This window comes from Chlorocebus sabaeus, chromosome 4 (genome assembly GCF_047675955.1).
Source record: "Chlorocebus sabaeus isolate Y175 chromosome 4, mChlSab1.0.hap1, whole genome shotgun sequence".
Lineage (NCBI taxonomy): Eukaryota > Metazoa > Chordata > Mammalia > Primates > Cercopithecidae > Chlorocebus > Chlorocebus sabaeus.
This window is the reverse complement of record NC_132907.1, coordinates 17,233,383-17,250,305: the sequence shown is the minus strand read 5'-3', so window position 1 is coordinate 17,250,305 and position 16,923 is coordinate 17,233,383. Positions and strand designations below refer to the sequence as shown.

At 40.7% G+C, this 16,923-nt stretch overlaps 1 protein-coding gene across 2 annotated transcripts in view; it reads left to right on the top strand.

The window, feature by feature from the left end:
* Positions 1-16,923, top strand: part of CMYA5 (cardiomyopathy associated 5) — a 105,549-nt gene that overhangs the window by 37,139 nt on the left and 51,487 nt on the right. For both annotated transcript variants that reach the window (XR_012092740.1, XM_007976494.3), the window contains exon 2: positions 4,080-14,370. Coding sequence is in view for 1 of the 2 variants with exons in the window: in XM_007976494.3 (XP_007974685.3) it covers positions 4,080-14,370 (10,291 nt within the window). In the remaining variant the exon portion in view is untranslated. The remainder of the gene's footprint in view (positions 1-4,079; positions 14,371-16,923) is intronic.

The window sequence follows — 16,923 nt, the reverse complement described above, 5'->3', positions numbered from 1 at the left end:
GGCTCTGTCATTCAACTTTGGGTCTCTCAGTGAACCAGACTGTTTATTCATGCTACATTTTGTATATCCTGTAACCTTGTCTTGGAATGACCTCCCCATCCTTACACCATCTCTTATCTTTGTTCAGTTAGCAAACTCCTATTTCTTCTTCTACAAACCAACTCAAGTATTTTTCCTCTGAAGTTTTCCCTTCTTTATGTTCTAATTGTATCTTGCCTATCTTCTGTAATAGTACTTACCACACTGTATCAAAATGTTCTTAACATTCTACTCAGTAATTCCATTGCTGGGTATAGACCCAAAGGAAAATAAATCATTCTACCAAAAAGACATGTGCACTCATGTTCATCGCAGCACTATTCACAATAGCAAAGACATGGAATCAACCTAGGTGCTCATCAATGGTGGGTTGGATAAAGAAAATATGATACATGTACTCCATGGAATACTATGCAGCCATAAATAAGAATGAAATCATGTCCTTTGCAGCAACATGAATGCAGCTGGAGACCATCATCCTAAGCAAATGAACGCAGAAACAGAAAACTAAATATCACATGTTCTCACTTATAATTGGGAGCTAAATCTTGGGTACACATGGACATAAAGATGGACACAGTAGACACTGGGGACTATAAAAGTGGGGAGGAGTGAGGGATAAGATCTAAAAAACACATTGGGTACTATGTTCACTATTTGGGTGATGGGATTAATAGAAGCCCCAAACTCAGCATCACACAATATTCCCATGTAACAAACCTGCACATAGTCCCCCTGAATCTAAAATAAAAATGGAGGCAGGGTGCAGTGGCTCATGCCTGTAATCTCAGCACTTTGGAAGGCTGAGGTGTGCAGATCACTTGAGGCCGGAAGTTCGAGATCAGCCTTGCCAACATGGTGAAATCCCATCTCTACTAAAAATACAAAAAATTAGCTGGGCGTTATGACACGCACCTGTAATCCCAGCTACTTCCAAGGCTGAGATAGGGAAATCACTTGAACCCAGGAGGCAGAGGTTGCAATGAGCCAAGACTGCACCCCTGCACTCCAGCCTGGGTGACAGAGCAAGACTCTGTCTCATAAAATAAAATAATAAATAAATTTGAAAAACTAGAATTAAAAAAAGAATGTTTAGTTGTCTCTCCATATTAGATTTTGAATTTCTTAGAAGAAGGTTCTGTGGCTTTGTATTTGTACTGCTAGTATTTGAACTCAATGAAATTTTATTAAGTAAAGAAATACATGAATGAATGAAAATGAATAAGCAACAATTGAGTGAGTGAATCCTCCTCAGTAGGGCTCTCCTGTCTTGTGACCACCATGTGTGTTCTCTCCTGAGCACTCGTGAATTCATTCTAGCTGGTAATGAAAACTTTTCTGGTTGGGCACATAGAATTTACAATCAATAGTTAACTCTAAATTGAACTTATAATTGAATTTTATAATGCTTCTACATTCATGGGCATTCAAAATGCTGACTTCCCAGATGCATGTCATAACCTTAATTTTTAATTTCATCCTATTTCTAAGTGACATGGAAGAGAGAAGATGTAGGATGAGTTGAAAATTTTGTGGAATAGCTTTAATTAGGTATGTAAAGGAGCCTGAAAAAAACAATTTAAAATAAGATTCCATTCAGGACCAAGATAGAGTATTAATTCCTAATTAAGTTCAGCAGTTTAATACCCAAGCAAATGAGTGAGAGCAGAGTTGTGGCGAAATGGAGAGAATACTTCTTCCTGACCCTTCACTCACGGCGTGTATAGAAAATGATATAATTTACAGTACACTAGGGTGAATGGATCTGGCTGCTTGCTGTTCCAGGCTAGTGGCTCAAGGGGTCTGGCTGCCCTAGGCAGTGCTGAGAACTAAGGAGACCAGGATCTCAGGACAGCCATAACCCCTTTACAGTAGACTGCTGGGGAAACTCTGAAGCTTAATAAGGGAAGTTGAGTGCACCTGCAAGGACTTATGGTCCTGGTCCCCACCCAACCTAACAAACCAGGAAGGGTTTACAGTAAGAAAGAAAGATATGTGCTATTTAAGTGTCAGAGCTAGGATTGTTTAGGCCAGTGATTTTTTTTTTTTCTTTTCTTTTTTAAGACGGAGTTTCACTCTTGTCACCCAGGCTGGAGTGCAGTGGCATGATCTCGGCTCACTGCAACCTCCGCCTCCTGGGTTCAAGCAATTCTCCTGCCTCAGCCTCCCAAGTAGCTGGAATTACAGGTGCCCACCATCACGCCCAGCTAATATTTGTATTTTTAGTAGAGATGGGGTTTTACAATGTTAGCCAGGCTGGTCTCAAACTCCTGACTTCAGGTGATCTGCCTGTCTCGGTCTCCCAACGTGCTGGGATTACAGGTGTGAGCCACTGTGCCTGACCAGGCCAGTGATTCTGAATACATATTGTAGTCACCTGGCAGCTTTTAAAACCTAAAAACATAGCAATGTGCAGACCAGACCCTTGTACAATTAAATCAGAATCTCTGTGGAGAAGGGTATGGGGCAGTATTAGTATTTTTAAAAGACTTTCCACAGGTGATTTTATGTTTCAGAGTTAAGAACCTCTGATATATGCAGAGACTGATGATAAAAACAGTTTACTAAGGGACATAAATCTTACTGTAGATTTTTTTCAATTGCCTTAGTTTAACACTTAACGTTTAGTGCTTTTAACAGAGGGTTTTTTGTTTTTATTGTTGTAGACAGATGTAAGCCAGTCAGTAGTTGGGATTCATCTCGCATACTCGTAGGAGGAAATATGTTTATAAAGTGATGGCAAACGTGGCTGCTGCATTGGTCAGGAATGATAACAGTAGAGGAATTTAAACCCAGCCTTGAGGAGTAGGTAGAATTTACAGTTGCAGAAGTGGAGTATGGTCGGGGCTCTGCATTCTAAATGGAGGAACGGCGTAAGTACAGGTGAGGAAGAGGTAGAAGAGAATTTCAGAGAAGAGCACTGCAGAGGCTAAGATGGGGGCCCAATAGCAAATGAAGGGACGGCCAAAGCCAGCCGTCTCCGAAGGGATGTGAGACCAGTTCACAGACACAGCCTTTCCACACTCCTGTATCCTGTAGCAGCTGAAAATGACCATGCCTAGGCCCCTTTCATCATCTGTCATCAGGAAGACCTGACTACAGATAATGTTTATTGAGTGAGCACTAACTACATGCCAGGAATGTTCCCTAAGCATTTTGCATGAATTAACTAATTTAATCTTCACAACAAGCTCACGAGATAGGTTCTATTATTATCCCTGTTTTATAGATGAGGAAAGTGAAGCACAGTAGGCTGATATTTTTTGTGACCTCTCTCTATTCAATGACCTGTTTTCTCTTTATCATGACTCAGAGTTCCCAAGATCTGTTTGCCGAACAGTGAATTATTGTCAAAACAGGAATTTACCTGTAGGGATAGGGTGCAGGTAGATACTTGGAAAGAATATCAGATAGGGATCAGAGAGCTAAGGATTTTGAACACCTTTTTTTTTTTTTTTTTTCTGTGGGTATGAAAAATTTGCTGAGAATTTAAAGCAGGGGGTGGCATACTGAGCTGTTTAGTAAAGCCAGTCTGGGAGGATGGGGCACAATGGGTTGAGAGTGAGGGGAAATGAGGTACCTGTGATACCAGCTGACAAGTTAGGAAGTTAATGGCAGTGACTAGGAGGGAAGTGGTGAAAAGCTGGGTAAGTTGGTGATCGTGGTAATGGAGAGAGCACAGATACAAGAGTTATTATGAAGATCCCAGTGACTAGAGTGGGCTTGAGTGACTGCTGCGTCCCGAGGAGATCAGGAAGGCAATCCTGATGAGAGAAGGTGGTATGTTTAACTTTAGCTTTTTTGAGTTTGTGGACTAGTGAGTCATTCCAGCCTGGGATGTGTCATTGTATTGGGTATCCTGACTTTGGTTTTTAACCTTTATTTGATATACATCCCTCTTTTTGACATGGATGGCAATACTGATGTCTATATTTTAATTTCACATTAATCCTTTACCTGGTAAAAATATATTTACTTATTCTATTAATTAATTGATTTTTTTAATAATAATATATAATTAATATTATTATTTGCTGCAGGTTATCAGACCAGGATGAAGAGGGAAAGATCAAGCAGGAGTGTATCATATCTGACCCCTCATTTTCCATGGTGACAGTCCAACGGGAAGATAGTGGGATAACCTGGGAAACCAATTCAAGTAGATCTTCTACTCCTTGGACTTCAGAAGAAAGTCAGACTTCCGGTGTGTGTAGTCGGGAAGGGTCAACTGTGAATTCTCCTCCTGGGAATGTTTCCTTTATTGTGGATGAAGTGAAAAAGGTTCGGAAAAGGACTCATAAGTCAAAGCATGGTTCACCATCATTACGCCGGAAAGGCAACAAAAAAAGAAATTCACTTGAATCCCAAGATGTTCCAACAAACAAAAAAGGTAGTCCTTTAACTTCAGCAAGCCAGATACTAACCACGGAGAAGGAGAAATCATATACTGGTGTTTATGATAAAGCAAGAAAAAAGAAGACCCCTTCAAATACACCTCCGATCACTGGGGCAATATACAAAGAACACAAGCCATTAGTGTTAAGACCAGTCTACATAGGAACAGTACAATATAAAATTAAGATGTTTAATTCAGTTAAAGAAGAATTAATTCCTCTACAATTTTATGGAACATTACCAAAGGGTTATGTAATTAAAGAAATACATTATAGGAAAGGGAAAGATGCATCCATTAGTCTAGAGCCAGATTTGGACAATAGTGATTCTAATACAGTGTCCAAAACAAGCAAATTAGTAGCCCAAAGCATAGAGGATAAAGTAAAAGAGGTTGCTCCACCCTGGAGAGGCTCAATCTCCAAAGGATCAGAATCCCTAACCTCAATGTTCAGTCACGAAGATCAAAAGAAAATTTGTGCTGATTCTCCCCTAAATGCCACATCTGCATTGGAGCACACAGTTCCCTCTTATTCAAGTAGTGACAGAGCAGAACAAGGAATACAGCTCAGGCATTCACAGTCAGTGCCACAACAGCCAGAAGATGAAGCAAAACCACATGAAGTGGAGCCTCCATCTGTGACACCCAGCACACCTGCAACTGTGTTCCTGAGAACAGCAAAGGAAGAATGTGAGCTTACTTCACCAGGAACTGCAGCTTCAGAGAATGACTCTTCAGTCTCACCATCATTTACTAATGAGGTAAAGAAGGAAGACGTGTGTTCTGCTCACCATTCCATTTCTCTGGAGGCAGTGTTACCAGATCTGGCAGCATCTACCCAGGATGGTTTGGACCCAGATCAAGAACAGCCAGACCTGACTTCACTAGAAAGGGCAGAACCAGTCTCTGCAAAACTGACCCCTACCCATCCCAGTGTCAAAGGAGAGAAGGAGGAAAACGTGCTTGAGCCATCCATTTCTCTTTCTGAACCTCTAATGTTAGAAGAACCAGAGAAAGAAGAAATAGACACTTCCCTACCTGTAGCTGCTACCCCTGAACCTGAAGATTCTAATTTAGTAGAAGAAGAGATCATAGAACTTGATTACCCAGAAAGCCCATTAGTTTCCGAGAAGCCCTTCCCACCACATATGTCCCCTGAAGTGGAGGACGAAGAAGAGGCGCTTATTCTACCATTATTGGCAACATCAACTCCTGAACATGTTGCTTTGTCTGAGGAAGAAAGAGAGGAAATTGCATCTGTTTCTACTGATTCTGCTTTCGTATCAGAGTATTCAGTACCACAGGATTTGAACCATGAACTAGAGAAGCGAGAAAGTGAGCCAGTTTCTCCATCCAATGTAGAAGCTATAGCCGAACATGCAGTTTTGTCAGAAGAAGAGAATGAGGAATTTGAGGCTTATTCCCCAGCTGCAGCCTCTGCATCTGAGCGCTCTCTCTCACCATCCACAACTGAGATGACTTTGGAGAGTCAGTCTCCGCTGTTTTCAACAGTTACACCAGAACACATGGTCCTATCAGGAGATGAGGCCTCAGAAAGTGGGCGTTATACACCAGACTCCACATCTGCTTCTGAATATTCAGTTCCATCACAGGCAACAAAAGAGTCACTGAAGAAAGTAACTGACCATAAGTCCCCCTTAATATCGAAAGGTGTTTCTGAGCACATGATTCCATCAGAAGAGAAGGAAGACACTGGATCGTTTACTCCAGCTGTGACCTCTGCTGCTGAGCCCTCTCTCTCACCATCCACAACTGAGAAGACTTCTGAATGCCAGTCACCACTGCCTTCTACTGCCACATCAGAACACGTGGTCCTGTCAGAAGGAGAGGACCTAGGAAGTGAATGTTTCACACCAGATTCAAAGTTGATCTCCAAATATGCAGCCCCACTCAATGCAACACAGGAACCTCAAAAGAAAATAATTGATGAGGCATCCCAATTCAAACTGAAAGGTATTTCTGAGCACACGGTTCTGTCAGTAGAAGGGAAGGAGGACATTGGACCAGCTTCCCCAGATTCGGTCATTGCATCTGAACACACAGTTCTGTCAGTAGAAGGGAAGGAGGACATTGGACCATCTTCCCCAGATTTGGTCGTTGCATCTGAACACTCTTTCCCACCACACACAACCGAGGTGACTTCTGAATGCCAGGCCCCACCACTTTCAGCCACCCCATCTGAATATGTGGTTCTATCAGATGAAGAGACAGTCGAGTTGGAGCGGTACACACCCTCTTCCACGTCTGCTTCTGAATTTTCAGTACCACCATATGCAACACCGGAGGCACAGGAGGAAGAAATTGTCCACAGATCTCTAAATCTAAAAGGTGCATCCTCACCCACGAATTTATCAGAGGAAGATCAAGAAGACATTGGACCTTTTTCTCCAGATTCTGCATTTGCGTCAGAATTCTCATTTCCACCGTATGCAACCCAGGAAGCAGAGAAAAGAGAATTTGAGTGCGATTCTCCAATATGTTTAACATCACCATCTGAGCACACTATTTTGTCAGATGAAGACACTGAAGAAGCGGAACTGTTCTCTCCAGACTCAGCATCACAAGTTTCAATCCCTCCATTCAGAATCTCAGAAACAGAGAAAAATGAACTTGAGCCTGATTCACTATTAACTGCAGTGTCTGCTTCAGGGTATTCCTGCTTTTCAGAAGCAGATGAGGAAGACATTGGATCTACAGCTGCTACACCTGTATCTGAGCAGTTCAGTTCATCACAGAAGCAAAAATCTGAAACTTTCCCTTTGATATCTCCACTTGAAGACTTGAGTCTGCCGCCTTCAACAGATAAATCAGAGAAAGCAGAAATTAAGCCAGATATTCCAACAACCTCAACATCTGTATCTGAATATCTAATTTTGGCACAGAAGCAGAAAACTCAAGCATATTTAGAGCCTGAGTCTGACGACTTGATTCCTCCACATTTAACCAGTGAAGTGAAGAAGGGAGAAAGGGAGGCAAGTTCATCAGTAACTGCAATACCTGCTTCTTTACCTGCACAATCATCTATAGTAAAGGAAGAAACCAAACCTGCATCTCCACATTCGGTTTTACCTGATTCAGTCCCTGCAATCAAGAAAGAACAGAAACCCACAGCAGCACTCACTCTAAAAGCTGCAGATGAACAGATGGCTTTGTCAAAAGTCAGAAAGGAAGAAATTGTGCCTGATTCTCAAGAAGCTACAGTACATGTATCACAGGATCAAAAAATGGAGCCTCAGCCTCCAAATGTTCCAGGGTCTGAGATGAAATATTCAGTTTTGCCTGATGTGGTAGATGAGCCAAAGAAGGGTGTCAAGCCCAAATTAGTTCTAAATGTGACTTCTGAACTAGAACAGAGAAAGTTGTCTGAGAACGAGCCTGAAGTAATAAAACCGTGTTCACCTCTAAAGGAAACATCTTTATCTGGACCTGAGGTTTTATCAGCAGCAAAAATGGAGATGAAACATGATTCTAAAATAACAACTACACCTACAGTGCTTCATTCAGCTTCCTCAGGAGTGGAAAAGCAAGTTGAACATGGTCCACATGCACTAGCATTTTCAGCTTTGTCAGAAGAAATTAAAAAAGAAATGGAACCCAGTTCCTCAACAACCACAGCATTTGTAACTAAGCTTGATTCAAACTTAACCAAAGTAGTAAAAGAAGAAATCTCAACAGATTCATCTCTTGTCACTCCTGTAGGTCATCCAGTCTTAACAAAAGTAGGAAAGGGTGAATTAGGAAGTGGTTTGCCACCACTGGTAACATCTACAGATGAGCATTCAGTTCTTGCAGAAGAAGACAAGGTGGCAATTAAAGGTGCTTCTCCCATTGAAACTTCATCCAAACATTTAGCTTGGTCAGAAGCAGAGAAGGAAATTAAATTTGATTCACCTCCAAGTGTCTCCTCTATAGCAGAGCATTCTGTTTCATCAGAAGTTGAAGCCAAAGAAGTTAAAGCTGGGTTGCCAGTAATCAAAACATCATCTTCTCAATATTCAGACGAATCTGAGGAAGCAAGGGTAGAAGATAAACAAGGTCTTTCATGTTCTACAGTTCGCGACTCTGAACGTTTGGTTTCATCACAGAAAAAGAGCTTGGTGTCTACCTCAGAGGTGTTAGGGCCTGAACATGAGCTTTCACTCAGCCTATGGGGTGAGATAAAGAAGGAAGAAACTGAACTTCCTTCATCACAAAATGTGTCACCTGCATCCAAACATATAATTCCAAAAGGCAAAGATGAGGAAATAGCAAGTTCATCTCCTGAGTTGGAAAATTCAGCATCAGGTTTAGCTCCAACTTTACTGCTCCTCAGTGATGATAAGAACAAACAGGCAGTGGAGGTATCTTCTACAGACCAGGGAGACTTCCCATCAGAAAAACAAGACGTTGCTTTGGCAGAGCTGTCTTTGGAACCTGAGAAGAAAGACAAGCCACACCAACCGTTGGAATTAACAAATGCTGGGTCAGAATTTGCTCGTGGTTTAGGTAGACAAAGTGGATCCATAGGTACAAAACAAGCAAAGTCTCCCATAACTGAAACAGGGGATTCTGTTTTAGAAAAAGGCCCAGCTGAGCTTAGGAGCAGAGAAGGAAAAGAAGAAAATAGAGAACTTTATGCATCTGCTACAATGCCTACAACTTCGGAGCTTTCATCATTGCTTAGGGAGGAATCTCAGAATGAAGAAATTAAACCTTTCTCTCCCAAGATCGTCAGCCTAGAGTTGAAAGAACCACCTGCTTCTGTAGCTGAAGGAGACAACCCAGAAGAATTTCAGCCATTTACTTTTTCTTTAAAAGGATTATCAGAGGAGGGTAGCCATCCAGCCGACTTTAAAAAGGGAGGAAACCAAGAAATAGACCCATTACCACCAACTGGAAATTTGAAGGCACAAGTCATGGGAGATATTGTAGCTAAGCTAAGTGAAGAAACAGGCCACCCAGATTCATCTCAGCTACTCCAGAGTGTAACAGAACCATCAAAGATTGCTCTTTCTGACCTCCTTGTGGAACAAAAGAAGACGGAAAAAGCACTTCATTCAGATCAAACTGTTAAATTACCTGATGTAAGCACTTCTTTTGCAGATAAACAAGATCTGGATATTAAGCAGTTTTCATTTATGAAAGAGAATTTGCCTTTGGAACAATCAAAATCATTTATGACAACCAAGTCTGCAGATGTCAAAGAAACAAAAATGGAAGCATTCTTTATTTCTCCAAAGGATGAAAACTGGATGTTGGGAAAGCCAGAAAATGTGGCTAGTCAACACGAAGAGAGAATAGCAGGATCTGTGCAGCTGGATTCCTCTGGCAGCAATGAGCTGAGGCCAGAGCAGCTCAAGGCTGCTGTGTCCAGTATGGACCATATATATGAAGTGAGAAAGCAGGTCCTGCCTCATTCTGCTGAAGAATCTCATTTGTCATCACAAGAAGCAGTATCTGCTCTTGATACTTCCAGTGGTAATGTAGAGACCTTATCATGTAAAAGTTACTCTTCTGAAGAACTAAAGCTGGCTGAAGAACCAAAGTCTTTAGTCCTCGCTGGAAATGTAGAGAGAAATATAGCAGAGGAGAAGGAGAGTCATTCTTTGATGGAGAGTGAAAGTTTGCTATTGGAGAAAGCAAACACAGAGTTTTCCTGGCCTTCCAAAGAAGATAGCCAGGAAAAAATTAAACTGCCTCCTGAAAGATTCCTCCAGAAACCAGTGTCTGGCCTATCAGTGGAACAGGTGAAGTCAGAAACAATCCCCTCTTCTGTCAAAACAGCCCATTTCCTGGCAGAAGGTGTGGAACCGGCACTGGGCAATGAAAAAGCACACAGGAGCACACCTCCTTTTTCTGGAGAGAAGCCACTGGAAGAATCAAAAATGGTTCCGCTGAAGGTTATTGATGATGCTGATGAGGAAAAGAAACCAGCACCTGAAGTGAAAATATCCACACAAAGAAAACCCATCTCCTCACTCCACGCAAAAGAGCCTCAATCCCCAGAGTCACCTGAGGTGACAGAAAAGCCACCTACACAGCCAAAGGTGGCTAAGCCAGACCTTCCTCAGGAAAAAGGAAAGAGAGGAATTTCATCTTTCAAATCATGGATGTCCAGCTTGTTTTTTGGATCAAGCACTCCAGATAGCAAAGTTGCTGAACAAGAAGACTTAGAAACACTGCCAAGCCCATCTGTAGAAAAAGCAGTGACTGTGATAGAACCTGAAGGTACAATTCCCACCAATTTTAATGTAGCTGAGAAACAAGCTGATCATTCATTATCAGAGGTAAAACTCAAAACTGCTGACGAATCCAGAGGTACTTTAGTAAAATCTGGGGAAGGTCAAAACATTAAAGAAAAATCCATAATTTTATCAAATGTAGAAGATTTACAACAGCCAAAATCCATTTCTGAGGTGTCTAGGGAAGATTATGGAAAAAAAGAAATCTCAGACAATTCAGAGGAAATGAACATAAACTCGGTAGTTACTTCTGCTGATGGTGAGAAACATCTTGAAATTCAACCTTATTCACTAATCGGTGAGAAATTGATTATGGAAGAAGCCAAAACTATTGTTCCTCTTCATGTTACTGATAGTAAAAGAGTCCAGAAGCCAGCAATTGCTCCTCCATCTAAATGGAATATTTCTATTTTTAAGGAAGAGCCAAGAAGTGATCAAAAAGAAAAATCACTCCTTTCATTTGATGTAGTAGATAAGGTGCCACAACAGCCAAAATCAGCTTCCTCCAACTTTGCAAGTAAAAATATCACAAAGGAATCAGAGAAACCAGAGTCAATTATTTTGCCAGTAGAAGAATCAAAAGGCAGTTTAGTTGATCTCAGTGAAGACAGACTAAAGAAAGAAATGCAAAATCCTACTTCCTTGAAAATTTCTGAAGAGGAAACAAAACTCAGGTCTGTTAGTCCAACTGAGAAGAAAGATAATTTGGAAAACAGATCAAGTACCTTGGCAGAAAAGAAGGTGCTGGCAGAAAAACAAGACTCTGTGGCCCCATTAGAGCTTAGAGATAGTAATGAAATAGAGAAGACACGAATTACACATGGATCTAGATCTACTGAACTGGAAGAATCAAAAGCCAATGCTATGCCACAGCACTTCTATCAAAATGAAGACTACAGTGAAAGACCCAAAATCATTGTTGGTTCTGAAGAGGAGAAAGGTGAAGAAAAAGAAAATCAGGTATATGTGCTTTTGGAAGAAAAGAAGAAGCAGGAACATCAGCCTTATTCTGTGAATGTAGCCGAGTCTATGATTAAAGAATCAGATATCTCTTTAGGTCATTCTTTGGGTGAAACTCAATCATTTTCATTAGTTAAAGCTACATCAGTTACTGAAAAATCAGAAGCCATGCTCTCAGAGGCTCACCCAGAAATCAGAGAAGCAAAGGCAGTAGCAACCCAACCACATCCTTTAGAAGAAAGTAAAGTTTTGGTGGAGAAAACCAAGACTTTCCTGCCGGTGGCTCTTCCTTTATCTCAGGAAGGAAATCTAGTATTAGAAAAGTCAAACAGAGATATGCCAGATCACAGTGAAGAAAAAGAACAGTTCAGAGAGTCAGAGCTATCGAAAGGTGGTTCAGTAGATATCACAAAAGAAAGTAAGAAACAAGGATTTCCAACTAAAGAATCCAAAAGGACTTTAGCTTATCCTTTTGATGAAACTAAGAGCTCAGAAACACCACCATATTTGCTGTCATCTGTAAAACCACAAACTCTAGTTTCAGGAGCTTCTCCAGAAATTAATACAATGAAGAAACAAGAAATGCCACAATCAGAATTGACTCCAGAAAGGCCTACAGTTGATACTATTCAGACATCTAAAGATGACACATTCGATGTGCCTAAACAATCTGTTCTTGTTTCAAAGCACCACTTGGAGGCTGTGGAAGATACCCATGTAAAGGAACCACTGTCTTCAGCAAAAAGCAACTATGCTCAATTTATATATAGTGCATCAGCAAGCAATGCTGATAAAATGGTTTCTAATAAAGAAATGTCCAAAGAGCCTGAAGACACGTATGCAAAAGATGAAGACTTTACAGTGACTAGTAAGCCAGCTGGACTTTCAGAAGATCAGAAGACTGCCTTTAGTATCATTTCTGAAGGCTGTGAGATATTGAATATTCATGCTCCTGCCTTTATTTCTTCAATCGATCAGGAAGAAAGTGAACAAATGCAAGATAAGTTAGAATATTTGGAAGAGAAAGCCTCATTTAAAACCGTACCACTCCGTGATGATAGTGAAACAGTTGCTTGTCACAAAACATTAAAGAGCAGGTTAGAAGATTCTGATGAAAAAGTTACATCATTGAAAGAAAGTAAACAAAAGGAAACTCGTCATACAGAAGAAAAGACATCCACAGATTCAGAAACTGGTGATTTATCTTTTATTCAGTCCACAATTCCCAGTGAAGAGGATTATTTTGAAAAATATACTTTGATTGATTATAACATTTCCCCAGACCCAGAAAAACAGAAAGCTCCACAGAAATTAAATGTTGAAGACAAACTCTCAGAGGAAGTTACAGAAGAAGCAATCTCTTTCCCAGTAAGTTCAGTGGAAAGTGCACTAGAACATGAATCTGACTTGGTGAAATTAGATGAAAGTTTTTATGGACCGGAAAAGGACCACGATATGTTATCTCATCTGGATACCCAAAAGTCTTTGGGTCTCCAAAAATCAGCTGACAGAAATGTTTCAAAGGGCGTAAGGAGAGATGCGGACTCAAAGTCACCTGGGATGCCTTTATTTGAAGCAGAGGAAGGAGTTTTGTCACGAACCCAGATATTTCCTACCACTATTAAAGCCATTAATCCGGAACTTCTGGAGGAGCCACCTGCACTTGCATTTTTATATAAGGATCTGTATGAAGAAGCAGTCGGAGAGAAAAAGAAGGAAGAGGAGACAGCTTCTGAAGGTGACAGTGTGAATTCTGAGGCATCATTTCCCAGCAGAAATTCTGACACTGATGATGGAACAGGAATATATTTTGAGAAGTACATACTCAAAGATGACATTCTCCATGACACATCTCTAACTCAAAAGGACCAGGGCCAAGGTCTGGAAGAAAAACGAGTTGGTAGGGATGATTCATACCAACCGATAGCTGCAGAAGGGGAAATTTGGGGAAAGTCTGGAACTATTTGCAGGGAGAAGAGTCTGGAAGAACAGAAAGGTGTTTATGGGGAAGGAGAATCAGTAGGCCATGTGGAGACTCTTGGTAATATAGCAATGCAGAAGAAAGCTCCCATCAGAGAGGACATCAGAGTGGCTACCCAAAAAATAAGTTATGCAGTTCCATTTGAAGACACCCATCATGTTCTGGAGCATGCAGATGAAGCAGGCAGTCAGGGTAATGAAGTCGAAAATGCAAGTCCAGAGGTCAATCTGAATGTCCCAGTACAAGTGTCCTTCCCGGAGGAAGAATTTGCATCTGGTGCAACTCATGTTCAAGAAACACCACTAGAAGAACCTAAAATCCTGGTCCCACCTGAGCCAAGTGAAGAGAGGCTCCGTAGTAGCCCTGTTCAGGATGAGTATGAATTTGCAGAATCCTTGCATTATGAAGTGCTTCCTCAAGACATTTTATCAGAAGAACTGTCTTCAGAATCCAGACCTGAAGATGTCTTATCTCAAGGAAAGGAATCCTTTGAGCACATCAGTGAAAATGAATTTGTGAGTGAGACAGAACAAAGTACATCTGCTGAACAGAAAGAGTTGGGCAGCGAGAGGAAAGAAGAAAACCAATTATCATCTGAGTTAGTAACTGAAAAGGCACAAAAAGAGCTGAAAAAGTCCCAGATTGACACATACTGTTACACCTGCAAATGTCCAATTTCTGCCACTGACAAGGTGTTTGGCACCCACAAAGACCATGAGGTTTCAACGCTTGACACAGCTATAAGTGCTGTAAAGGTAAATAGATGTTAAAACACATATAATTAATAATATATGTATACACATTTAATTTGCTTTTACATTTTCTCAGTTTTAAAGTTGATTAATATTGATCATTGATCTTTAAGCTGAATGGTCTGAAAGCAAACTAATAATATTTCTCCAAGAATTTAGTTAAGGTAAGCTTGACAGACATTCATTGAGTACAGTCCACCCTCCTTACCCTTGAGTTCTGCGTGCTTAGAATCAACCAACCACAGATCAAACATATCCAGGAAAAAAAAAAAAGCACAAAATAATAAGGGGGGCCAGGTGTGGTGGCTCACACCTATCATCTCAGCACTTTGAGAGACCAAGGTAGGAGGATTACTTGAGCCCAGAAGTTTGAGACCAGCCTGGGCAACATAGGGAGACCTTGTCTCTACTAAGAATACAAAAATTAGCTGGGCGTGGTGGCGCATACCTGTAGTTTAAGTTACCTGAGGGGCTGAGGTGGGAGGATCAGTTGAGCCTGGGAGGTCAAGGCTACAGTGAGCTGAGATTGCACCACTGCACTCCACTCTGGGTGACAGAGTGAGACTGTGTCTCAAAAATAAAATAAAAATAACAGAGCAATAAAAATAATACAAATAAAAAACAATACAGTATAACTATTTATGTAGCATTTATACTGTATCAGGCATTAAAAGTAATCTACGGATGATTTAAGGTATAGGAGAGGATGTACGCCGGTTATATGAAAATACTATGCCATTTTCTATCAGAGACTTGAGCATCTGTGTATTTTGGTATCTGCTGACATCCTGAAACCAGTCCTCTGCAGATACTGAAGACAGCGGTGTGCACTGTGTGCCACACGTTTTTCTAGGCCTAGGGGCTAGCACGATAGGCAACACAGGGTCACTGCCCTTGAGGAGCTTGGTATTTTGTGGCAATAGCCCTTAACATTACCAAAAATGCCAAATAATTTGAAATTTAAAAAAATTACCTTTGAGCAAAAAACTGCAAAAAAACACAGTTTCCTTCCTATTATCTACAATATCATCCTTTAAAAAGACACATTTACATTACATTGAGACATTTCATTGCAAGTTATATATAAATAATACATTAAGATAGTTTAAATTTTTACTTTCTTTGTATTTCCTTTTAATTTATAAAATTCATGTTAGAAGCAGAAATTTTTTTGCATTCTTTCTGGCTATGTCTGCAGGACCCCAGTGTTCTAGGTAAGTTAGTCCCAACACGTGTCCTCCTTTAAGTGACCATAAATACTCCACTTTCCCAAGATGCTGTTGGAATGTAGTCTTTGAGACCCTTCTCTAGCTTTTGATAGCCCTCTTACTGGTCTCACCATTCTTACCTCCTTAATCCATTCTCCATAGGGCAGCTGGAATTATCTAAAATTACTAAATAACAATAACAATTGAGCACTTACTCTGTGCCATGCACTATTTTTTGTTTTTGGTTTTGGTTTTTAGAGACAGGGTCTTGCTCTGTCACCCAGGCTAGAGTGCAGCGGCGTAATCACAGTTCACTGCAGCCTCAACCTCCCAGGCTCAAGTAATCCCTCCACCTCAGCCTCCAAATAGCTGGGAGTATCGTCATGCACTGCCACCCTGGGCTAATTAAAAAAATTTTTTTGTAAAGACAGGGTCTCCCTATGCTGCCCAGGCTGGTCTAGAACTCCTGGGCTCAAGCGATCCTTCTGCATTGGCCTCCCAAAGTGTGGGATTACAGGTGTGAGTCACCATGCCCAGTCTTAAGTTCTTTATATACAGGATATCTTTTAATCTTTCTGACAGCCCTATCACTGTCATCAACTTGCAGATAATGAAATCGTCTCAGAGAGGTTTAATGATTTGCCCAAGGTCATGGAAGGTGGAACTGGGGCTGGTACCCAGATCTTTCTGATGCCAGAGCTCATGTTCTTGACTGTATACGCATACTGCTTGGCTCAGTACCTCGCTAATGGTAGTGATTTTCAATATGATCATTCAATTAGGTCCTTGTTAAAGAATTATCAGACTCATTTTGATTCAATAGGATAACATATTAGAATCTTGGCATTTTTTTTACACCCAAATTAATCCTTCTCAACTTGCCTGATATTGGTTCTAGTTCTCCAGGGTAGAATTTTGTTGAAATTTTACTTGTTAAACTTTGGGATTAGGGAGTAGGGCAACTTCTTTTGTGAACTCTCAGACATCAGATGCATAAGCCCCAGTGGAAGTGGGCCCCGTTCTGTGGTGACACTTTGTTTTAACCCACAACTACTGAGCGTTGCCAGCAGAAAGAAGACTGAAATTTTTTGACCTTCTTAATATGTTTTATTTATCTCTATGAGTTTTAGATATTAAAAAGTAATCCTCTAAGTATGATCAATTTAAAACAAATTTTGTAAGTAGAGAGATACGACATCTCCTGCCTTAAAATCATTTTTAAAGTTTTTTTTTTTTAATTCTTGATCTTCTCTAAACAGTATGAGAAGGAGAAGGTGGGAACCCAGTTGACTGAAGCCAAGGAGCTACCTTCATTTCATTAAGTCAGCCATGAAGATTAGTAAGAGTT